Source organism: Loxodonta africana, chromosome 1 (genome assembly GCF_030014295.1).
Source record: "Loxodonta africana isolate mLoxAfr1 chromosome 1, mLoxAfr1.hap2, whole genome shotgun sequence".
NCBI lineage: Eukaryota > Metazoa > Chordata > Mammalia > Proboscidea > Elephantidae > Loxodonta > Loxodonta africana.
This window is the reverse complement of record NC_087342.1, coordinates 213,455,423-213,480,571: the sequence shown is the minus strand read 5'-3', so window position 1 is coordinate 213,480,571 and position 25,149 is coordinate 213,455,423. Positions and strand designations below refer to the sequence as shown.

Genomic DNA, 25,149 nt, shown 5'->3' with positions numbered 1-25,149 from the left:
ATCTAATTTGCATGTGAAAGGGCAGTAATAGAAGTTAATCCTAGAGACAGAGGAAACAAGGGTAAAACCAAATAAATTTACTGACAACTCTGAGAGCATTTTTCCTATGCTACTTTCCTAGTGCCTAGTGGGTATGAGTGTGTGAGTGTGTGTGTGTGGGGGGGGGGTGTGCATGCTTCTTGTGAATTTTGGGCAGATTGCTCTGTTTCACTCTCACCTTTTCCCTCTAGGTCACCCCATTTAATTGGCCAAAATTTAACGTTAGAATTATATTTTATTTTTTATAATGAATAGCAATGTCCTTATTGTGTTACAAAGATATTTAAGGAAGAAAGTGTTATCTTTTAGGGAGGTGGGAGAATTAATTGCACAGCACTGAGGCCATGCTCCCCCATTATGTCACTATCATATGGTTCACTTGAATCCAGGTGGGAAAAACAAAGCTGGACCAGGAGCAGAGATTCTGATTTAGAATCTATCCTGTTCCCATCTTGCCCTTTACTCCTAAGACAAGCTAAATGGCCAGCCTGTCCCAGTTTTGTCACGCAGGAATCGTGTTTTCTCAGGCCAGGAAAACATTCCACCCTCAAGGGCCCATTATACCTCTAACGTTCAACTGTATAAAAAAGGCAAAGCCACCATGTATCAAAAAAAGAAATCTTAACAGCAGAGGCAAAAAAAAAAAAAAAAAAGAAAGGTCAATTTCTGTGTATGTACTTACACAAAACAACTGAGGTATGCTTCATCCATGAAATAACAATGAAAATTTATTAGAATCAGCCCAGTGATGTTTTCAATAAAAATTTCCTGTATCGATTGTATTTTATTTCTCAATTAGGGTACTGACAGTTATAACCTCCATCATGACTTCTGCTCTTGGATTCTAAAGCCTTACGGCACGTATGTTTCACTTCTGTCCATCTTGTGCGGCAGTACCCAGCCTAGCAACTGGCACAGCCTCAATGATTACTTCACTGAGTGAAAACTTTTAGCTTTACATTTTCCCAAGAATATTAAACTTCATAACTTTAAGTGGAATTATTTCCACTTATTTCCCACTCACCCTCCTTCTTCCCATACCTGTATAAAGCACTGATACCTCCTAACATGTGTCATGGATTGAGCTGTGTCCCCCAGAAAGTGTCAACTTGGCTAGGCCACGGTTCCCAGTATTGTGTGATTGTCCACCTTTTCGTGAACTGATATGATTTTCCTATATGTTGTAAATCCTACCTCTATGATGTTAATAAGGCAGGATTAGAAGCAGTTATGTTAATGAGGCAGGAATATAAGATTAGCTTGTATCTTAAGTCAATCTCTATCGAGACATAAAAGACAAAAGCAAGCAGAGAGGAGGGAGACCTCATACCACCAAGAAAGCAAAGCCAGGAGCATGCATCCTTTGGACTCAGGATCCCTGAGCTGAAAAGCTCCTAGACCAGGGGAAGATTGATGACAAGGACCTTCCTCCAGAGCCAACAAAGACAGAAAGCCTTCCCCTGGAGCTGATGCCCTGAATTTAGACTTCTAGACTAGACTGTAAGAGAATCAGCTTCTGTTTGTTGAAGCCATCCACTTGTGGTTTTTGTTACAGCAGCACTAGACGACTAAGACAACATGAAAGGGAAGAATAAACTTTATATAGAGTCACTTCAAGTATTGTAACATAAATACCTTATTCACAATGCCTTTTTGGGGCATGTATTTATAATCCTATTGCAGTATTTCACTAAGAGATGAAAAGAACTATCAAGACCAAAAAACACAGAAACAAATTCTCCACAGTAACATTTTCACTCCTGGGCAGTTCGGTGCATGGAAAGATTAGGAGATCATATGTTAGTTCCAGTACTAACTAGTTATGTAATCACAGATACACTCTTTATTTCTTTGAATCTCAGTTAGTATCTGAAAAGCTGCTGCCTCATGCCTGGCACAGAGCTGGCCCTCAACAAAGATTCATTCCTTTTATCATTTTACTATTAAGTTGGAGAGATTTAGACATCTCCAGAGATTTTTCATATGCAGTCCCTAGGTGGTGTAAACAGTTAATGTGTTTGAATGCTCACTGAAAGGGTGGAGGTTGAGTCCACCCAGGGATGCCTCAGAGGAAAGGCCCGGCAATCTACTTCCAAAAAATCAGCCACTGAAAACTCTATGGAGCACAATTCTACTCTGATACTGATGGGGTTGCCGTAAGTTGGAACCGACTTGAAGGCAACCTTTTTTTTTTTTTTAAGAGATTTTCACATATGCAGTCTAAGTTGACTAGCTAATAAGAATTCAAGGGAAAAAAACAACAGGGCCCCATACCTCCAGAGACATGATTCCATTGGATTTGACTCAACTTGACCCTCCTCCCCTCTTCTCTGTCTCTTCTCCTCGTTCCCCTCTCTTTCTCACATGTACTCTCTAACAACTTCAGGACCAAAGCATCTTCTGATAAAAATAATGGAAAATACATTCTTCCCAAATATTCTTATTAAATGATTAAGATGAATTTAATCTTTCTGAAATGTTCAGTGTTTAAGAGGAGGCTGCCCATTTCCTATTCTGTAGGACGCTTGGTAACAACAATTCATTAAGAACCAGATTACAAGTACATCACCAAGTGCCGCCAGCTGATTACTGCAATGGTTCTGATTATGTTCATCTAATAAATTATAAGGAAGATAATGGCAAGAGGCTACTCAGAGTTGATTAACCTACTAATGTGTAGCCTAAATCCTTCAGTAGGGCTATGATGATGATATGAATTCATCCAGGTTGCTGGGGGAATTCTCAATACTTAAGATAAAGGGAGTGGGCACAGAGAATATATACATACTAGGAAAATCAAGAACAAACTTCAAAGTAAAGAGAATAAGGACCTATCTTTTACAAATAGCCAAAAGTAAGGTATTAAGAGAGGAAAAAATGGAGAGGAAATAGGAATTCAGAACACACTGTGGAAGAAGGAAATGGCACTTCTGACCAGAAGTCAATGAAGGTAGAACCAGAGTTTAAACACTTTTGAGTTTTATCTTCCCATAAAGTTGGCCAGCATAATTAAACCCAATGCCGAGCTGAGGAAGAAGCAGGGGCAGACTGGTATGAAGATCATCCTCCAAGGAAAGGAACAAGAACAACAGAGAGGCCCAGGGCTGTGGACAGACAACCAGGGCCCAGCAAAGCAACCTGAGATCCAATTTTCTGTAACTAAATATTCCCTAAATTCCCTCACACTACAGGAAGCTCTGTGACCTGCTCAAGTCAGTTATGTGTGCCAGCTGGCAGCACACAGGTCACAAGGGGTTGTGGGGGGGAAGGTATCGAGAAGGGAGAATTGAAGCTGGGAATGGAAGTTCTAGGAAGGCAAAGATGTCTGTTTTGTTCACTGAAGTATCCTAAGTATCTAGAGCACCACCTGGCACATGGTAGGCACTCAATAAATACTCGTCAAATGAATGACTGAAGCTCTGTATAAATTTAACAACAACAACAAAAAAAAAAAACCCTCCACTTTGTCCTTAAAGAACCAAAGGACAGGAGTCTTAGGATCAAAGTCTTTCAATTCTTACCACACTATGGCCCATCTCTCCCCAGGCTGCTTCCCTACCAAACACAGAAGCTAATCATTGATCACAAAGTCCTGGTAGTATAAAAGTTTGCTGCACTTGGTTACTAACCAAAAGGTTGGAGGTTTGAGTCCACCCAGAGTTACCTCAGACAAAAGGCCTGGTGGTCTACTTCAGAAAAAGCAGCCATTGCAACCCCCATGGAGTATGGTTCTACTCTGACACACATGGGGTCAACATGAGTCAGAACAGACTTGATGGCAACTGGTCTATTGGTAGTAATTGATCAAGAAAAGAAATAAGTCAGGAGCTTTTTATATAAATTTAGTCATTCTTATAAAAGAATTTAGGTGAGTCTCATGTTTATTTACTGTCAAAATAATACAGGAGTCTAAATGAAAAGGATTTATGCCTTCTCTAGGATTACATTTTTTTAAAAAGGCAAAATCCCTAATCGACTGTTGAAGATTCCTGCTTTGTTCTGAGGGACAACGACAACAACAAAAAAGTACATCACAACATTAAAAGTTTAATATCCTTCTATCCTTTATGTTTAAATCAGGAAGTAACACCCCAGATGTTGACTACAATAAAATACATACATGTAAATTATTGCCATCTTTATGAGGCAATGTTATTTATGGATGGCTATAACAGTGATCAGAGAGCACAACAGATGGAGAACAATTAATTTAAAATGTTGTGTCCATCAAACTAACCTTTGTTATCATGTAATTCTTTGTTAAGAATGTTGATCTGTTTACTGAGATGGGATTTCCCCACTATGGTATGCATCAGCACGAAAAAAGGTTGCTGAAAATTTTACCCAGTTAATGGGTCTACTCAGCAGACTCATTACATTTTCAGAAACCCGAAGATTAGGTTTCATCACATGGGTACATATTCTATAGGACTTTAATTTGGGAAGGACCATATTGTTGCTCAGTGGTTAAGAACACTAGAAAAGAAAGTAACATTATATTTCTCTGTGCTTTTTCACGCATTACAACTTTACTAATCTAATTTAGACTTGAGAAGCTAATTAAATTATGACCTTGGTCTATAGGCCTGAAAGCAATTACTTATACTTCAAATTTTCATATGAAAATTAAAAAGACAAAGTCTAATGTTGCCTAAACACTTTCCCCCTGGGTGCTAGGGAATCAGTGAAGTGGCATACCATTCTACTAAGCAGCCTGGTATTTCAGTAAGGAAAAAAAAAAAACAAAACAGCAGTGAAGGGAAAAGCAAAGATTTATAAACATATTTAATTATTGTATGAATTTTTTTTTTAAAGTAGAAGAATATAGAAAATAAAAGCTTATTGAATACCTAGAAGTGTCTATGATGACCGGGGCAGTTAGGATAAACTATGATGGTTAAGAGTATCAGTTCAGTGACATAAACTGAATTTGTGTTTTCGCTGTTACATGGTAGTCCCAGCATGCTTCTAAGACTCTCAGTCTCACTCTTCTCTTCTGTCATATGGAGTGGTAACGTGCTCACACCTCCAAAGGTTATTATGGGAATTAAATGAAACAAGCTTGTGAGGTGCTTGGCACAGTGCCCAACACATTGTAAGTACCCCATCGATGTGAGTGTGCTGTGAACAGCTATGTTTATCTACTAACATTTCTCATGTTCCCCTTTCTGTTTGGCAATCGACTCTCCCTACATTTACCACTGCGGAGTCCTGGTGGTGCAGTGGTTAAGAGCTATGGCTGCTAACCAAAAGGTCAGCAGTTCGAATCCCCCCAGCCACACCTCAGAAACCCTTATATTTATTAAAAAAAAAAAAAAAAAAAGGAGGCTGCTAATTCCAGCAGATCCTGAGCCCCACATTACTCAAGCTGACTCAATTAGAACTTCTCTCTTGGACTGTTCTGGATCTTAAAAAGGGTTACCCCTCACTGCATGAAACTGTGAAATATAAGGTCAGAGGAATGCTTAGAAAATGAAGCCAGCAGGTTGAGAGAGGCAGAGAAGAAGAAATGGAGAAAAGCCTCCTGGGTGGTATTCCAATCCCTGCAGCCAGCTGTGTCCCTGTCCTTACCGTGGTTTGGTTATGGAAGCCAATAAATTTCCCCTTGTGCCTATGCTTATGGAAGTTAGGTGTTGTCATTTACAATAAGTAGGGTTCTAATGAATAAAGCTGTTATTAGAAAAAAGAAAAAGCCCTAATGAAAACCTCCATCAGTTTTACTAGCCTAATTACTCAGGTAATACGGAATTTGGTCTCATTTTACTAAATGCAAAGAAATAATGTGGTAACCTTAGTTACATTGAGAACCAATATAAAAGCATCTTCTATTAAACTGTATTATAATTTCACATCTTCATTTAATTAATAATCATTAAATTTTATTTGCACAAGTGTGCTAATACTGGCATAAAACAGACTGACAAAATATTCTGAAACATTTAATCATTAATTAATTTAATTAACATTTAATAATTTACCCTTGGGTTAAAATATTAAATACATATTGCCAGCTGTCAAAGGACCAAAAAAGGAAAAATATTAATCCTGATACATATTTTTTTATCTGAAAAACAGCTTTATTAACCATTAATCACAGAAGCCCTGGTACAGCAATGGTTAAACGTTCAGTGGCTAAGAAAGAGGTTGGTGGTTCAAACCCAGGCAGCGGCTCCACAGGAGAAAAGACCTGTTGATCACTCCCGTAAAGATTTCAGCCTAGGATACCCAATGGGGCAGTTCTACTCTGTCACAGGGTGTCACTACGAGTCAGAATTGACTCAATGGCACCTAACTACAGTCACAGGTACACTAATACACAGCTATTTAAGGAATGAATGCATGAACACACCAAAGAGCTTTTTCTTTTTGTCTATGACCACTAATGAAATATCATTCAGATGAGACAAAATCCACTGCACTAGGCTGGGACAGTGAAGAGGGACAGCCTGGACGGCATAGAAACTGCAGTAACAGTAATGCCTTGACTGGGATGATTTTTAAAGAAAACTCCAAGGGGGAAATTTTTGAACAAAATAATGTGGTCTTTTTTATTTAAAAAAATCAAAAACTGAGCAGAGGATGAGTTTTCTATACCCACATGAACAATGACTTGTATCATTTTCTATATACTTTTGCAGATGAAATATCCTAAAAAATTGCTAGCAGTTTGATTCTGTGATTGATAGATAACCTCAAATAATGAAACACATGTGTGTGGTGTGTGCTCACACTTGCCTATATCAGTATGTGGTGTGGAGGGATAGAGAGCTCCCCTGTGGAAATTAGACTTTTAACTTGAACTGAAGGGACTGGACAGGTAAGAGGGCACACGTATTCCCTGATCACCTCCAGAGAGATATGTGGGTACAAGCAGGCGAGGAGAACAGCTGCCTTCAGCTAAGGCTGCCCATGGCTGTGATGCCCCCAAGATCTCTGTATCCACCGTCATTATGCAGCACTGTGGTTTTCACAGAGATACAAATCTGAGGCTGAGAATGGCAGGGGGAGGTGGGAGCCTATCATGGATTGAATTGTGTTCCCAAAAAATACGTGTCAGTATTGCATGGTTGCCCTTCATTTTGTGATTGTAATTTTATGTTAAAGACAATTAGGGTGGGATTTTAACACCCTTACTAAGTTCACCTCCCTGAACCAACCTAAAGGGAGTTTCCCTGGAGAGTGGCCTGCACCACCTGTTATAAGGCACAAAAGGAAAGGGAAGCAAGCAGAGAGTATGGACCTCATAGCACCAAGAAAGCAGTACCAGGTGCAGGGCACGTCCTTTGGACCTGGGGTTCCTGGCGGAGAAGCTCCTAGTCCAGGGGAAAACTGATGACAAGGACATTCCTCCAGAGCCAACAGAGAAAGCCTTCTCCTGGAGCTGATGCCCTGAATTTGGACTTCTAGCCTACTAGACTGTGAGAAAATAAATTTCTCTTTGTTAAAGACATCTACTTGTGGTATTTCTGTTATAGCAGCACTAGATGACTAAGACAGAGCCCAAGGGTAAAACCAGGAAATGTGTGCAGGGTTAAAAGGTAAAGGAGGAGCTGGGACGTCAGTGGCCAAGGGGAGGCGGGAGGGAGAGAAAGGGGGGCGGGGGAGAGAGAGAGAGGGAGAGAACGCTCTGCTCAGCTCATGGGATAGTTAGTAAAATCAATATGGAAGTGGTTTGAAGGCCAATAGAAATGATGAGTGATTTACAATCTAAATGATTAAAAAAAAAAAATGAAAAATTTAACTGCTTTAAAAGGAAAAATTATATATTGAAATGATAAAAAAATGAAATTAAGTATTTCCTTATTGATCAAACAGGACAAGGGGACTATTAACAACGTTGTGAATCTTTAGAAATTTCTACAATTATTCACATAATTGCAGCTCAGTTAAAATTATATTTATTTAAAAACCATTTACAAGCAGAACATGTCATTCTACATAGCTGAGTTTTCCAGACAGCTGCAGTTCACCGCTTTAGCCCTGTTTCTTTATGGTTACCATTTTGGACAGAAATTTACTAAAATGTAGTATAAATTCTGCCATTTCTAAAGTGATTTACACTGTCTTCAAAAAGAAATCAACCATAATTCACGGCTTCAGCTTTTCTTTTATTGTAGAAAGCCCCAAAGACAACTATGTTTTATTTTTTAATTCCATCTCCTTTTTACAATTTTCTTGCTCCTCCGTGCTGTCAGGTTCCCAAAGTCATTTCTGACCATCAGCCTTTTGCCTGCCATGTCACTTCTGTTTTACTACTTACCCATAACTCCCTGGAAAACAAGTGAAATGAGTTACAACAGTGTCTAGAATAAGAGTGGATACCTCTGAGAGATCACCTGAGTGGCTTTCCTAAGAGTTAAGGTCTTCACTGTATTTTCTATATAATATCTCCTCCGGCTGCTCAGATCATTTTTCACTCTCTTTTACATTCTCACTAAATGAGAGAGGTCACTAAGAAGAAGGAAGGGCTGAAGTTGAGACACATGTAATGGTACACAGTGAGAGAGGTACACAGGGTGCCAGGAAAGCATGGAGGAGAGCTCGGAAAGGGAAGGGAAAGCCTCCAGGAAGATGCAAAGCCTGAGCTGAGTCTGAAAGGATGAGCAGGAGGTGACAGGTAAATGAGGCACGAGCTGGAAATCAGATAAGAAGGACCTACAGGCGGAAAAAGGACACGCACTACCTGCAGAACATCACTCAAAGTTCAGCGTCGGAATGCACAGCGAGTTTGGAGCAGACAGTGGCATGAGCTGTTGCTGGACTGGAGAGTTGAGGACAATTCATTGTGTATCTTCTATGCCAGGTGAAGGAGCTTCAATTCCATTCCAGGGTACTAGCAGGTTTTAAACCAGGGGAGCTAATACCAGTTTTGTGCTTCAGATGTATCATTCTCTTGTCTATACTGATGCAGGGATGCCAATTAAGAAAGTACTGAAATGGTCCTAATAAAAGATTGTAAGGGTCTAAAATAGGGTAGTAATATTAGTACTGGTTTAAAAATATTTTTAAAAATGCATACGACATTAAATGATAATTAGAGGAGAAAAGGAAAAAAGGAGCTGGGAGAAAAAAGGCATTAGAGAGAAAAATACAGAGAGATGTAATTTCTGGAATAGTTACTTAAAAGTTGAAAAATGGATCTATTTTGGTATGTTCTTGTGGCACAGTACACATTTGTTGTTAGGCGCCATTGAGTCAGTTCCGACCCATAGAGACCCTATAGAACAGAGCAGAACTGCCCCACAGGGTTTCCATGGAGCGAATTTGAACTGCTGATCTTTGGTTAGCAGCCTCCATACATGCTCACTAAAGAGAACTGAAAGAATCATAACACTATGCCTCCTCCTCTACCCCCTCCAGCCCTGAGTACTTTAAGTAGCATCACAAGAGATAACAAATGTTCAAATGCTCTCTGCTTCTGTTAGCAGCTATAAGCAAACCATGATAACAAAAGTATAAAAGCTTAAGGACTATTTTCTTATCATACATTTTTAACAGCAGGTAGAATCAGCCAGCGTTGCAGAAAACAACATTAGGAAACGAGAGAGTAAGAAAATTACTAATACTTAAAAAAAACCCTTAAACTGGCATTACATTTTTCTTGCATTCCAAATATAACATTTGAAAATGGGGCTTAGAAATGTCCTGAATATAACAGTAAAATAAGAACTCGAGAAGCATTATTTTTTCAAGTCTTGAACTGGGGGGAATTTATAACAAGATGATGTTTTAGTGACACATCAAAACTTTTACTGCTATAAAGAAGTTTAAACATAAAAACGTTTCCTCTATTCTTCAGAAAGTACTGAGGAAGCAAAGAGACAAAAAAAGCAGGCTTAAGATAGACTTTAAATTGGACAAGGTGAGACAAGCAATCAAACTTCTTACTTTCAAGCTTAAAAAATAAAACAAAACTGTAATAGCATCTTCTTTCTTGCTGTATTAAGTCGAAATGTTGTCTGACTTTCCAGGTCCTCTGTCATTTGAACCTTACAGAACATACAAGCTCATCATTCCACATCCCTTGTCTAGGCACAAGCCCTTGACCCCCGAACCAGGCTGTCTAGTGAAGTCCCCCAGCACTCAGCTGCCCTCCTCAGTACTGTGATGCTGCTGCTGATGGTCCTGTCCTTCTACCTGGTCATCCCTCTGCTCTGAACCTAATCACTCCCTACTTAGACCCCAAAGACTAGCTTAGGAGCTACGCTCTCTATCCTGACTCAAAATCTTTCTCTCCTTGAATGCTAAAGCTTAGAATTCGTAGGACACAACTTAGCTGAGTATGTATAGTTTTATATTGTTTGCTTTTCTCATCCCTATGCACTAGTTTTGTTTCCCTAATTAAATGGAAACCTTCTCAGGAGTATGTGTCTTATACTTCTTTACCCTGACGGCACTCAGCCCATGCAGCCATTCAACAACTACATAGTAAATACCCGCTATATTTTTTTATATACCAGAAAGTATTCTAGATGTTACAAAATACAGCAGTAAAGAAAATGAACAAAATCTCATTTTCATGAGGCTTACATTCTGATGGGACAAGGAACAAAGTAAAATACATAGGTAAAACATATAGCATGATGGATAATAAAGGCTTGGAAAGGTAGACAAAGAAGACAGGGAGTGGGGAATGCTGGGAGAGGATGCTTACCTGAGAGATGACATGTGAATAAAGACCTGTAGGATGGGAGGAAAAGTGCCATGCAGTATCTGGAGGAAGAGCATTCCAGGCAGATGGAAGAGCAAGTACAATGGCCTACAGATGGCTGGCATGTGCAAGAAATAGCAAAAGGCCAGTGTGGCAGGAGCAGAGTTAATGTGAGGGAAAGCAACAGGAGACAAGGTCAGACAAGGGTGTGGATGGTACAGAGCCTTCAGCCATCATAAGGATCTGACCTCCTGAATGAGAGGAGGTGTCCTGCGAAGTTTGGAACAGAAAAGTGACACGATACGACTTCCATTTTAAAATGATCATTATGGCTGCCAGGTTGGAAACACCTTAGGAGACTGAGCAAGTACAGAACAGAGAAATCAGTGCAAGGCACCTGCAACAATCCACCTGAGAACTGTTTGCGGTTTGGTGCAGGGAGGTTGTGGTGGAAGTGATGATAACTAATCATATTCTGGATATATCTTAAATGTAGTGATAACAGGATTTGCTAATGGAATGAATTTGGGCAATAAAAGATGAAAGGGCCCAATAGTGGCCCCAAGGATTTTGGCCTGAGTAACTAGAAGCATTGAGTTACATAAAGCAAGATGCAAAGACTTGCCGGAGGAATAGATTCAGGATGCTACAGGAGGGCAGGAGTTTGTTTATGGATATTGAAGAGGAACTCAATAAATGTAGATGATTTATTCTAGAAATTTTGTGTTTACTTCCATTTTATCCTAAAAATCCATAATCCAGTCATCCATTTCTATATTATAGCAGTTTTTCTCATCTAGAGGCATGCTTTATGGACTCAAGATAGGTGAGGAAAAGTGAATTCCAGTGAGTTTAACTCTTCCAAAGGACTCTCTATAATTTGGGTTCATTTTATTTCAAAATCTGACTGAGGGGAGGGTAACTGTTAATCACCTAGATCACTAAAATTTCCCTGTAGTAGATTATATGTAAAGTCAGAATAAAGGATAGTATAATTTCTTATATGACTCATTTATACAGTCATTTATTTGTCATCAAACTGATACATACAAGGCATGACACACTGTATGGGATACAAAATCATCAAATTCCTCAATTCAGGGCAAGTAAGAAAATTTAACATCTGAAAACAAATTAGCATGTGAAGGAAGAATACTTAGGTATCAAAAAGGAAGCGAGCAAGTTACTTCCTCCCTGTGAACCTCAGTTTAGTAACCTGTAAAATGGGAGGTTTGGCTCAGGTTATCTCTAAGGCTTTTATCCATTCTTATATCTTAAGGACATAAGCAGGCCTTAAAATTCAATGAAATTTCAAAAGATGGCAGAAGACAATGTAGCACTGCCATGACAAGACAGTTCCAAGATCATTCAGTGAAATAGGTATTATGGCTTGGTTATAAACCATTTGCCACCAAGGTGATTCAGACTCATGATGACACCATGTCTGTCAGAGTAGAGCTGTGCTCCATAGAGTTTTCAATGGGTAGCTTTTTAAAAGTAGAGGACCAGGCCCTTCTTCAGAGGTGCCCATGGTTGGACTCAAAACTTCAACCTTTTGGTTGGCTGCTAAGAGCAATGACAGTGTGCACTACCCAGTGTCTCCCTGAAAATGGTAGTAGGAACGCAGGCTGAAAAATCAGGAGGGCTTGATTACAAAGATATTTAAACATCATGCTAAAGTCAAGAATTTTTTCAGTATGCAATCTGTACAGATGTCAGTCAAATCAACACAATCTATTAATGCAATCTAATCCACTTCTCTGACATCAACTAAATTGAAGGAATTCAGTTCCTATTCAAATCTAACCAATTCTGTTCCTACCTGCACATGCAGTACTTCTTCCTCTGACCCTAACCACTTGGAGTTAGATCAGATCTCACAAGTTAATGAACACAGTCCCCTAGACGGCCAAGTCAGCCCAAGATCTCAGACACCAGCCGCAAGCTTGGGGGTCCCCAGGTCCTCCTTACATCTGACCTGCTGGCCACAAACCTGAGGGTTCTCTCTATACCCTCGGGATGCCAGTTGTAACTTCGGGAGTCCTCAGGTCCCTGCACTTCTGACCTGCTGGCTTCCACTACTCCCTCGGGTTCAAAAACTCAGTAGAACAACTCACAGAACTCATGGAAAGTGCTATACTTATGACTGCAGTTTTATTATGGCAAAAGGGAAGCAAATGAAGTGAGACCTGGGAGGGTTCCCAGCATGAAGCTTCCATGTTCAAAAATGGGACATGCTACCCCTTCAATGTGCATCATTATCTTTCACCAAACAGAAAGTCCATGAAGCTTCCCTGTCCACAGCCTTTACTGGGGCTTCATTATCTAGGCATGACTGATTGAATCAGCTGAGGTCAGCTGCTATCACAGGTGGTCTTTCTGGTCTGGCCAACCACCACCCAAGAGGCACCTCATTAGCACAACTTGCTAGGTTAGGTGTAGTCTGGAACCCTCCTCAAACACACTTCAATCACTGAGGAAGCCCCAAGGTTTTAGAGATTATTTCTTAAGAACCAAGGACAAAAACCAAATTCTTTAGGTAAAGTTAACCCCACGGCAAAGGAGTCACTGAAGGTGTTTGGTCTAGGGAGGGCATGAATATGATTCTATGATAACATTAGTTCATCAGAAATAATCTAAACTGGACAAGAGACAGTCTATGAACATATACTATGTATTTCACACAGGGGACAGAACAATGAATGAGACAGGGGCTACCAAAAGCAGCAGTAACTCTGCCTAAAGTTATTCCATAAGCCTATATCAAAGATTCTGAGACTCTGGAATTCAGTGGTTGTGTGTGCGTATGCGTGTGTGTGTGACAGAGAGACAGAGACAGAGAGAGACAGAAATAACAATTATGAGTGATTTTCAGGCTGTGGGTGTGATGAAAGGTAGAAGACTCAACAATGACAGTTTCTCAGTAAGGTAACTGAAAAGACACACAGATATAGGAGAGAGATGTACCGCCGATTTTAGGATTAAATGAAAATAAACCCCAAATTTTTTGAACGAGTCAACAAACATTTATGGAGCTCCTGAGCCCTGGTGGTGCAGTGGTTTAAGCATTTGGCTGCTAACCAAAAGGTCAGCTGTTTGAGTCTACCAGCTGCTTCTTGGAAACCCTATGGGGCAGTTCTACCCTGTCCTATAGGGTTACTGTGAGTTGCAATTGACTGGGTGGCAATGAGTTTTGTTTTTGTTTTTCCTATATCTGAAGAAGCGCTGGTGGCACAGTGGTAAAGCACTTGGCTGCTAACTGAAAGGTCAGCAGTTCAAATCCACCAGCTTGCCTGCAGGAGAGATGTGGCAGTCTGATTCCGTAAAGATTTACAGCCTTGGAAACCCCATGAGGCAGTTCTACTTTGTCCTATAGGGTTGCTTCGAGTCAGAATAGACTCAGTGGCAATGGGTTTAGTTTGGTTTGGTTTTCTCCTATATCTATCTCAGTACGGTAACTGATACCCCAAGCAGAAGAGAAACCAATGAATGGCAAGATGCTGTAAAAGGCAGTTAAGTGTGTTTGTGTGCGTGTGTGTGTGTGTTGCACACATATACACATATAAAACTAGGTTCAAAAAGTTCAAGAAATTCATGGCCTCTCTGAGAAATATATCCAGACTGGAGAAGAGTTACCCTGAAAAAGGCTGAGTAAGACAGTGGCTACCTGTCCAAATATATGATCCATTTCCAGTTCTAGTCAAAGAAAGCATTTTCCAACTGCAGTTCCCTTACAAGTAATCAATGCTCACGAATTGCACTGCCGGACACAGCACAGGGCAGTCTTTTAGTTCTGCTTAACAATGTGAAGTGAATGATGGAAACATTTTTGAATGGCATGTTTATTTTTTAAAATGCATTAGATTTTACTTTCAACAGTGAGAAATCACAATAAAGACAGGTTGGTCCCCAAATTCACTGCAAATTTTCTCTTAAATTTACTATGCGATATATGGCTATTTGCCAATAAGATAGTTAAAGTTTCCATTTTAAACCAAAGTACATAAATGCTATTAGTTGCTGTTTTAAAATTGAACAAATCCTGCTTGGTTGTAAACGAAAGCACTTTGATGTCTTATTTTAAAAAGTGATCTTAAAAAAAGAGAAGTTTAAAAAAATCTTACTTTATAGATATTTACATATTTTAAGTTTTACTACTGTATTTTTAATACCGTTCTTTTACTTGCAATTACTTATGATGTAATTTGTTTAAAAATAAGAAATGTACATTTTTATTTTTAAAAAAAATTGTAGTTACACTATGCTTTCTATATAAACCATTTTTTCTGTACTTAATGTCTTTTAAAAATAACAGCACTGAAGTATATAGAAATTTCATTCTTTTAATTTAGGAACCTAGATACTTGTTAAATAATAACATGTATGTTAAAATAATACTTAGAAAACAATTTTAAATATCAGATCCTGAAATGCTGTAAGGAAATGTGTCTTTTTGTTTCCTAACGTGATTTTTAAGGTATACCAAGGAAACCAGTCTCACCTGTTTTTGATTGTAAGTTTCTTCTGGGTTCTTCAGGGGCCTCAATTGGCTGATCAGCAAGGAACACTCGAGCTTGGTCTACAGCATTCAGCACAGAATATTCTTTCTCCTTTAATTCACGCCTCAGTGCCTTTGAAAAGAGAAGCAAAAGTTGAATTTGTACCCTAAAGTGTTCACTAGATAATGGAACATCTTCAATTACACCACCTCTGACCACACTTGTCAAAGGAATGACTAACAACCAGCATATAAACTAGACTGTAAGTAAAAAATGTAAATTTTACAGATTAGAATGATGAAAAACATGAGTCTAAGCAAAAAAAGATCATTTCTGTAGAACTTAAATACGAAAACAGAAATAGCTTTAAAATATTCACGTAAGGGAAGTTATTAAAGTGTATTTGAACTTACATGAAATGTACTTTAGGGTTTTCGCTACTGTGAGATTGTTAAATTTAATAGTCTGTTCAAAGATACTTTTTTTCTATTAAGATTGATTGACAAAAAAATTATATCCAATGGTACAGAAGAAGGCAATCTCACAAGTGATAATGAGATCCTCTGAAGTGTTTTACATTCTTTAAAGTACATTAAGAAAAAAAAAAATTAAGAGATAGAAACAAATTAAAGTATGTGAAATCAAAACTAAACCAAAGAGAACACATAAAAGACAGTCTCCAATTATCTTAAAATATGTTCCATCTCTCATGCTGAGGCAATTACTATTTGTCCTTTGTGAGGTTTTTCATGCAAATCTATGAACCTCAGAACAGTGTTTTTTTTAGCACTTTTGTTCTTTTAAGTAGGGTTAAACTTTCACTCCTGCCCTATAAAATCTTTGGTGATTAAGACTCTAATTGACCAGAGTTAAAAAAAAAAAAAAAATTCAGTGACTGTTGCAAGATAAGAGTAAATGAAGACTTTTCTCACGTGTTACTTTAATGCTAAATCAAAATCGTTAACTTTGTTAGCCTCTTAAAATTATACATATAAAACACCTACTGACTCCAATATTTTACTTTTGGTGCAGTTCTCTAGCAATGTATTATGAAAACTCAGCTTTTATTTTCTAAAATAAATATGCACTCTTATAGCATTTTATAATCAACAAAATCTTTTTTTCTAAATATAACTTTTTTTTTTTAATAGCATCTGTCACAACTACGTTGGGATGATAGAGTATTTGCTGGCTAAATTCTCATTCCCAATAGTAGATAATAAGTAAAAATTTTAAAAATCTAGAAATACAAGAATAATCGTGTTAAGTAAAAACAGACAGCTAAACGGTTAACATGCTCAGCTGCTAATCCAAGGTTAGAGGTTCAAGTCTACCCAGAGGACCTGGCAATCTACTTCTGAAAAATCAGCCACTGAAAACCTTATGGAGGGAGCACAGTTCTACTGTGACATACATGGAGTTGCCATAACTCTGAGTCAATTCGACAGCGACTGGTTTTTTGGTTTTATGGTGCTAAACACAATAAAACACTGGTAATGAAGCTGAAAGAGACCATTACGGATGGTGAGAGGGGAAAGGGGCTGGCAAGGAGTAGTGAGAGAGTAAATGTTGGTTTGTTTGTGTGTGTGTGTGTGTGTGACAAGCATTATAAAAAGGTTTGACTTACGAACTAAGTACAATTATTAGTTTGAGAAAAATTTAAATTAAAAGAATAAAAGTGAACAAAATAACACCAATCCACAATTGATATACAGTGATAAAGTATAGGGTATGGGATGAAATAAAACTGTCTCTAAAATCTAGATACGTTTATGTATCCTTGCAACCATCTATATAACCAAAGACAAGCACAAGTCAGCAAAATTCCCAGATCGGTTATTACCCATGATCATGAAATGACTATGTTGAGGGGAAAAGCAACAAAACTCCTACCACATCTATTTTAAAAAATCAGCTTTTGGGGGTCAGGGAGTGTAAGTTAATAGAAGCATAACAACTAGAGCAGAAATAATGGGAATGCTGACACAATGTGAAGCATGTAATCATCATTGATCATTATGTCTAGACACTGTGGAATGGGAGGAGATTCTTCTGTGTACATTTTCACCAAAAAGAAATGAAAAAAAGAAACAACAACTTTAGAAGAAATTCCGGGAAAATAAAATTATTTTCTGACATTTAAAACTTTTGATATATGGAAATAGCAGATACACACCAAAAAAAAATGGGGAAACACATTTCTAATCTAGAAATACATATATGCATTTATAGGTTGTGAGCCAATTCTTCTTCTGACTTAGATAGTTGTTGTTAGAACGAGAAGCTCCAGAGGAATCAAAATACTTCTTGGGTTTACTTGAAAACCATCTGGAAATGTAAAGGAATGATATGAGAAATCAGGTTGCTTAAAAGACAGCAGAGAAAAAGAGTGGGTAAGGTAATAGAACTATTTTTTAAAATTTTAGTGGTCAGTAAGATGTATCACCAAACCCCAAATCTAACCAGTAAATATGGGAGATGAAAAGATTCTTACAATGATGTGCAAGGGCTGTGCTAGATTTCTTCTTTTTGAAAGAAAACTGCCAGGAATGTACCTATTAAATGCAAGCCACTGCAGAGAAGGTGAAGGAGCTAAAAGAATACCTCCGCACTCTGGTTTACTAAATAGAACGAAGAATTCACAGACAATATTTAGAGACTTAGCACAGAAGAGAAACCAGGAAATACCAAAAGGAGAGGATGTGGAAGGAGACTAAAAACTGAGACAAGAAGGCAGAATATAAAGGAATGTGATGCAGAGAAGAGAAGCAGCAGCACTAACCAAAAAACCCACTGCTGTTGAGTCGATTCCGACTCATGGTAAAAAGGACAAAGCAGAACTGCCCCATAGAGTTTCCAAGGAGTGCCTGGTAGATTCAAACTGCTAACCTTTTGGTTAGCAGCCGTGCCAGTGCTTTGGTTAAGCACTGTGCCACCCGGGTTTCCTCAGCAGCAGTGGTCCCCTAGAAATATAAAATGAGGTTGGGGCATATACTTCAGTGAGGGTGAATCCAGCTCTTATGACAGAGAAAGAGGGTAACTTAGGTATTATCTTGGTATTACTTTTAGAATTTCAAAATCCAAATTTACATTTGTCTACAGAAAAGATACATGGGGGAAAAATAACCTCTCGATTTCCTTAATGGCTGAAATTTTATCAATTTTGCACTATATCAAGGTGAGCAGAACCTGTGTTTGTTCGTGCACATGCGCAAGAGAGACAGAGAGAGACAGAAAACGAGCTGGCATGCTTGCCCAAGTTCCTGCAAACATGAGCTTGAGGAAGCAGGGAGGGGGAAGAAGAGAAAGAAAGAAGGAGGGTGAAGGGAAAAGGAAAGTGAAACAAGGGAAAAAGGGTAATACATGGGGAACAGCAAGAAAAAAAAGTCCCATCAATGGAACTGAAGAGAACTCCCATACTAATGACTTTGAAGAAGGTGCTCTTAATGTCCCTAGGGGGAAATCCGTGTTGGTAGATCCATGTTGGAAGAAGGTATTGAAACAGAGAGACTCAACACGGTTCAAAGTAGGGTACGTTATCTTTATTGAGTATATTTCTGGAATGTGACAGAAGGACTGTCAGGCTTTTCTGACCCACTAACTACCGCCCAATTCTTGCTAAAGACATAAACTAGTATTTTGGTGGCAATGAAATACTCTGGGCAGAGTTGGCATCTAAACAATTCTAAACAATTCAACTTTGGAGAGAGGACAACATGCAGATTATGTCAAAAAAGCGTTCAGGAAATGGAACTATGAGCTATGATATTAAATAAGAGGCTATTTGACTACAGAATGTATCTCATAATGTTGGAGCCAATGCTTAAGGAAAGCTAACCTAATTATAAGGGATTCAATCAAAACAGTAGGTGGGAGGCAACATCCAGACCTTTCATACTGTTTATTGTTAAGAGCAGTCAGATTAGATACCTCCATACCCAACTTCACCATTAGACGGTCCCTAAACCAAAAACAAACAAACAAAAACCCCATTGCCAACGAATCGATTCCGATTCATAGCAACCCTGTAGAACAGAGGAAAACTGCCCTATAGGGTTTCCAAGGAGTAGCTGGTGGTTTCAAACTGGTTTTGAACAACCTTTTAGTTACCAGCCAAGCTGTTAACCACTGCACCACCAGGGCTCCAGATGGCCCCTAGGATACCTTAAACTCAAAGATGCACAGAGTCAGGAAATAACACCATTAATTTAATCATGTTCCCAGTTCTGTGGTTAATAACAACAAATTAACACCTACAGATGAACTTTCCTTATTATTCTACTGATCCTGGGATGGAAGCTCTGAAATGCTTCCCAGTGGAGGTAATGCCCAAATTGAGACCTGCAGAGAGAAAAGGGTACTCCTAACAGAGGAAACTAATTACTAGCAGAAGAACAAGAGAATATCAGAGTATGTGCACTCGGGGAACTACAGATATTAAGACCTGATAGAGCAGAAAGAGCAGCAGCCAAGGCTGAAAAGGTGGGCACAGGTCAGATGACAATGACCACTGTATGATGTCCTAAGCACCAAGAGTTAACCAATGATAGGTCATGGGAAGCAAGTGAAGAGCTAGACAATGGGGGGGGGGGGGCAGGGGAGAGCTGTTTGTCAGATTTACATCTTTGTTTTTCATAATTTCATTGTCAGGTCTCCTAGATTCATAGAAGGCAAGTCTGAGCTGATAAAGCCCCATAGAACTAGTGAATCTCTCTCTCTCTCTTTTTTTTTTTTGACCACATTAAACTCAAGCATTTCGTTAAAAAATCCTCTACGTACAGGGTGCTGGTTGGGGAATGTCTCATGAATTCCTTTGATATACCAATTTAAGGAAGGCTAGGAGGCAAGTGTGAGCTACAGGAACCATGCCAAGTGAGTAAATATAGAGGCATCTGGCCCTAATGCCAATCATGCGTCTAATAATATCTGTTCATACTCCATTCTGCAAATTTGATTTTATCATTCAATTTGTCCTGTCTCAATTATATTTAATTGCATGTCAGAAATGAATTTAACTTTCAACATTGTTACATACATAATCATTTCACCACCCTTTACCTCTCAATTAAACATAAAAGAGATCCAGTGTTTCCTAAGCACCTGGTGAACATTAATGATGAGACAAACTCCAACAGAGTTGTTTAGTATACAGAGCTACAAAGCAGTGCTTAGCTTTAGGTTCTAACATCACATGACTTATATATGGGCTGCCTTAAAAGAGCATAATCTAATCTAATTGGAATTTTTCTCTTTTAATCACTTCATATTTTCATTCAAAACAATTCTGTTCCAAGACATTAACAAGTACTGGCCAGGATGTGAAGAAACTAGAGGCCTCATACATCGCTGGTGGGAATGTGAGATGGTGAGGCCACCTTGAGAAACACTTTAGCAGTTAAATGTTAAACACAGTTACCATATGACCCAGTAATTCAACTCCTACGTACATACCCAAGAAAAATGAAAATGTAAGTCCATACAAACACCTGTACACAAATGTTTAGTAGCATTATTTATAATAGCTAAAAAGTGTAAACAACCCAAGTGTCCATTAACAGATTAATGGATAAACAAAATGTGATATACACATACAATAGAATATTACTAATCTATAAAAAGGAATTAAGCTCTGATATATGCTAAAACACAGATGAATCTTGGCAACATTATGCTTAGTAAAAGAAGTCAGACACAAAAGACCACATATTGTAAGACGCATTTATATATGAAATGCCCAGAATAGGTAAACCCATAGAGACAGAAAGTAGATTAGCAGTTGCCAAGGGACGGGGGAAGGGGGAAATAGGCAGCGACTGCTAACGGGTTTCTTTCTGGGGTGATAAAAATATTTTGGAATTAGGAAGTGGTGATGGCTGCATGATTCTGTGAATATACTAAAAACCATGAATTTTATACTTGAAGAGGGTGAATTTTATGGTGTGTGAATTATATCTCAAAGTTGTTAAGAAAAGTAAAATAAAATTCTCTAATCTGTTTACTTCCTAGTCTCTAACCACCCCCATCTTCAAAGTAATTGCTCATCCTCCAGATTTAGTATGTTCAATAATAAGGTGGTTGCTCCCACCTTAGTGTTTCCAGACTGCTTCCTAGTCCTCTAACACAGCCCAGTCTGATATATAGCAACCATGCATCTGTTGACTCCAGTACAGGCTGTGAGTTCTTCCAGGCTAGGGCTCAGGTCTTACTCACTGGAAATCCTCCTCAGTGCCTGCCCGGGTAGATATGGAAAGCACTCAAGAAATGCTTGGGGGAACAAATGCATAAATGAAGGAGTCATTTTAGAATCAAATACTATGTAGGATTCCAAAATATGGCAGAGCAAACGATAACAAAGTCCCTAAGAGCTGATGATCCTAAATTTAAAGAATCAGTGGGTTCTAGTTAGTTTCTGATTATTGAACTCTCCACTTTGCAAATTATCAGTAACAATTTTTTCATGTAAATTTAGTTTTCTCCTATAACGTAACTAGTAAGTACTAAGTACTTCACTTAACAAAAATGCTCTTTTCTCTTCCTAGATAAAGAAGACACTGATCTCACTGAAAGAGATGGTATGGGCTCACTTTGTTACCCTCTACTTTCTACATCCTAACTCTAGATATAACTCCATAAGGTATAGTTTCAAAGCTACTGCCAGTCATTAGAGTTGAAAGCTGTATCAAACCCATCTAAAACTTAGTAGCTTAAAACAGCAACAATTTATTTCTCATGATTCTGTGGGTTGGAAAGCTAATCAATTCTTCTGTCAGTGCTGCCTGGGATTACTCATACGCTGTAGTCATTTGTGATTTGAATGGGGATGGATGTCCAACTGACCTCACCCACACATCTGGCAATTATTGCTAGCTATTGACTCGAATTTTTTTTATTGGCTTTTTTAAGATTTTTTCATTGGCTTGGGCGCTTTGGTTTTCCTCTATGTGGTCTCCCATTGCCCAGGAGGCTGCACTGGGCATCTTCAAAGTATGGTGATCAGTGTTCCCAAAGGGCAGGAGAGAAAACCACAAGTCTTTTAAGGCACAGACTAGAACAGCTCTGTCCAATAGAACTTCCTGTAATGATGGAACTGTTCTGTAACTATGCTATCCAATATAGTAAGCACTGGCTGAGGGAGGCTACTGAGCACTTGAAATGTGGCTAGTGCAACTGAAGAACTGAATTTTAAATTTCATTTAATTTTCATTGACTTAAATTTAAATATGAATAGTCACATGTGGCTAGCTGCTACCATATTAGACATTAAAGCTTTAGACTTTGCACACTGCTTCTGCCACATTCTATTGTTCAAAGCAGGTCATGAGACCTGCACAGATTCAAGAGAGTGGAGAAAAATACATCATCTCTTGACGGGAGGAGCAGTAATACCCCTCTGCAAAGAGCTTGGGTACAGGGAGATATGATTTGTTGTTATAACAATCTATCACACAAGGGAAGGGGCAAAGGAACAGCAGGGTTGGGGGTGGGCTTGATAATCTTTATACAGAGTGGTCAGGGAAGGCATCTCAAAGACAGTAATATTTGAACACAGATCTGAAGGAAGTGAAGAAACAAACCATGAGAATATCTGGCAAAAGAACAATCTAGGTGGAGGTAACTAAGAGTGCAAAAGCGGCTGAGGCAGTAACATGCTCCACAGTTCAAGAAACAGTGAGCAGGCAGGTGTTGCCTGACTTGAGTGAGCAAGGGACAGGGGTGACTGCTTCTGTAAAAATAATTTATGTCATGCAAATGGTGGGGGGGATCTCAGTGGTTGATAGGAAGGTACCTAGAAACCACATGCTTCCTCATACACAGACATCTGGCTACCTCATTGACTCAAGGCTTGGCCTTTGACCTGGAAGTGCTCTTGTGTGGAAATCTGTCACAAAGCTTACGCATTTTCAATTTTCATACGTAAGTGGAAAGACCTTCCATTTCTATCCCAGACAAACGTGTGAAATGAGGCTCTGACCTACCAATAGGAGATCAGTAGCAGTTTTGACAAGGAAGGAGGGCAAATTAATTTCTAAAAGAAAAATGAAATTGTATCTTAAAAGTTTCAAGCCCCAGACACCTCAAGAGTTAAGAATAATAAATGGTGAGCACAATGGTCATCCCATGTCCAGAAGAAAAAGCTGAATTTTTCTCCCATCTTAATGGGGTATAGGAGGAGTTCCTGGGCAATGTAAACGGCTAACTCGCTCAGCAGCTAACCACAACGTTAGAGGCTCAAGTCCATCCAAAAGTACCTCAGAAGAAAGGCCTGTCAATCTACTTCCAAAAAATCAGCCATTGAAAACCCTACGGAGCACTGTTCTACTCTGACACGCAAGTTACCATGAGTTGGAATTAACTCGATGGCAACTTTTTTTTTTTTTTTTATGTGCCATGTTGTTGTTGTGTGGTCCAGTTGATTCTGACTTCTAATGACCATACGGGACAGAGTAGAGCTGCCCCACAGGGTTTCCTAGGCTGTAATCTTTACAGGAAAAAAAAAAATCGCCAGGTCTTTTCTTCGTCAGAGTAGCTGGTGGGTTCAAACTGCTAACATCTCAGTTAGCAGCTGAGTGCTTTAACCCCTGTGCCACCAGGGCTCCTTTAATGTGGCACAGAAGTATATATTTTCCAACAAAGATTTCTACCAAAATAAAAAATTTAAAGCGTATTAAATTCATACAATACATAAAGAAATATACAAAGCACGTGAGAAAACAGTTAATGAGCCATGGTCCCAACCATTAAGGAACTTTACAGTCTAAAGGGGAGGAAAATATTGCATAGCTTGCCACGATGTTCGTTCAGAGTGTGGTAAGCTCCACAAATCTTTAAGAGAGCACAAATGGGGCACTAAGGAAATACACAGAGGAGGTGGAGGTGATTTCAGGCAACCTTCCCAAAAACACGTGAACTGTGTGTTGAAAAGTAAATTGGAATTAGATCACAGGCAATTAGGGAAAAGACAGTTCAAAAAAACAGAATAAACAAAAGCAAGGCAATCTAGTTTCTCCTTGTTTTCCCTGTTAAATAGCTACCCAGCCTCAGATTTAAATCCCTGTGAAAACCACACTGCTGCATAATGACGGTGGATATGAGAGGCCTCTGGGGCTTCACAGCCATGGGCAGCCTTAGCTGAAGCCAGCTGTTCTCCTTGCCCACTTCAACCCCAAATCTCTCTGGAGGTGGTCAGGGAATACACATACCCTCTCACCTGTCTGATCCCTTCAGTTCAAGTCAAAAAAATCTAATTTGCACAGGGGAGTTGTAGACTATGTATCTCTCCCCACATCACACACAGATACAGGCGAGCATGCACACACACCATACACACACACTTTTCATTTAAACTAAATGAAGCCCTGGAATGTCAGATTAATGAAGACCTGATTCGAAATATCAGAATGTAGCTAACAAAATTACACGGTTTTCATTCTTGACAAAATTTCTAAGAGCCAACATCCCTTTTATTAGGGACCACCCTGTCTCCCACCCCACCTCTCTGACTCTCACACTCAGGGAGCTCTTTGGTAACTGCTGGTGTTCTGATGAGTGCTCAGCAGCAGGCTAAACCGCTCCTTATCCAACTTAACACGCCCAAGGAGACATTCTCAATTATCTTCCTTTAATGGGCTGGGAACATCTCTCCTGCCTGCTATAACTTAGTGGGAAGGGCTGGGGATTAAGGGATAAGAAGGTGTAAAGTGACGGCCTGGCTTAGCTCAGAAATACTACCAAGTCAATCAGCGGCTCTTCATTTTTATGATGAACGTGGCATTAGCTCGCTGTAACGGCTGAGTTGCTGCCAAGCAGACAGCAGTAATATCAGTTGTTCCAGGCATCACTGATGTGTACTGGATGCTGCTGTCTCTTAAAAAGACAACAGGATCTGAGAGAAGCTGGGAGAAGGGGGGCGGGAGAGGGGCCCTCACTATCTCTTTCTGTCCTAAACTGGCAACCTGCCAT

General features: G+C 39.2%; 1 protein-coding gene across 18 annotated transcripts in view; it reads right to left on the bottom strand.

The window, feature by feature from the left end:
- UTRN (utrophin) overlaps positions 1–25,149 on the bottom strand; it is a 616,684-nt gene that overhangs the window by 126,697 nt on the left and 464,838 nt on the right. For all 18 annotated transcript variants that reach the window (XR_010323082.1, XM_064291826.1, XM_023551169.2 and 15 more), the window contains one exon: positions 15,192–15,321. Coding sequence is in view for 17 of the 18 variants with exons in the window: in XM_064291826.1 (XP_064147896.1) it covers positions 15,192–15,321 (130 nt within the window). In the remaining variant the exon portion in view is untranslated. The remainder of the gene's footprint in view (positions 1–15,191; positions 15,322–25,149) is intronic.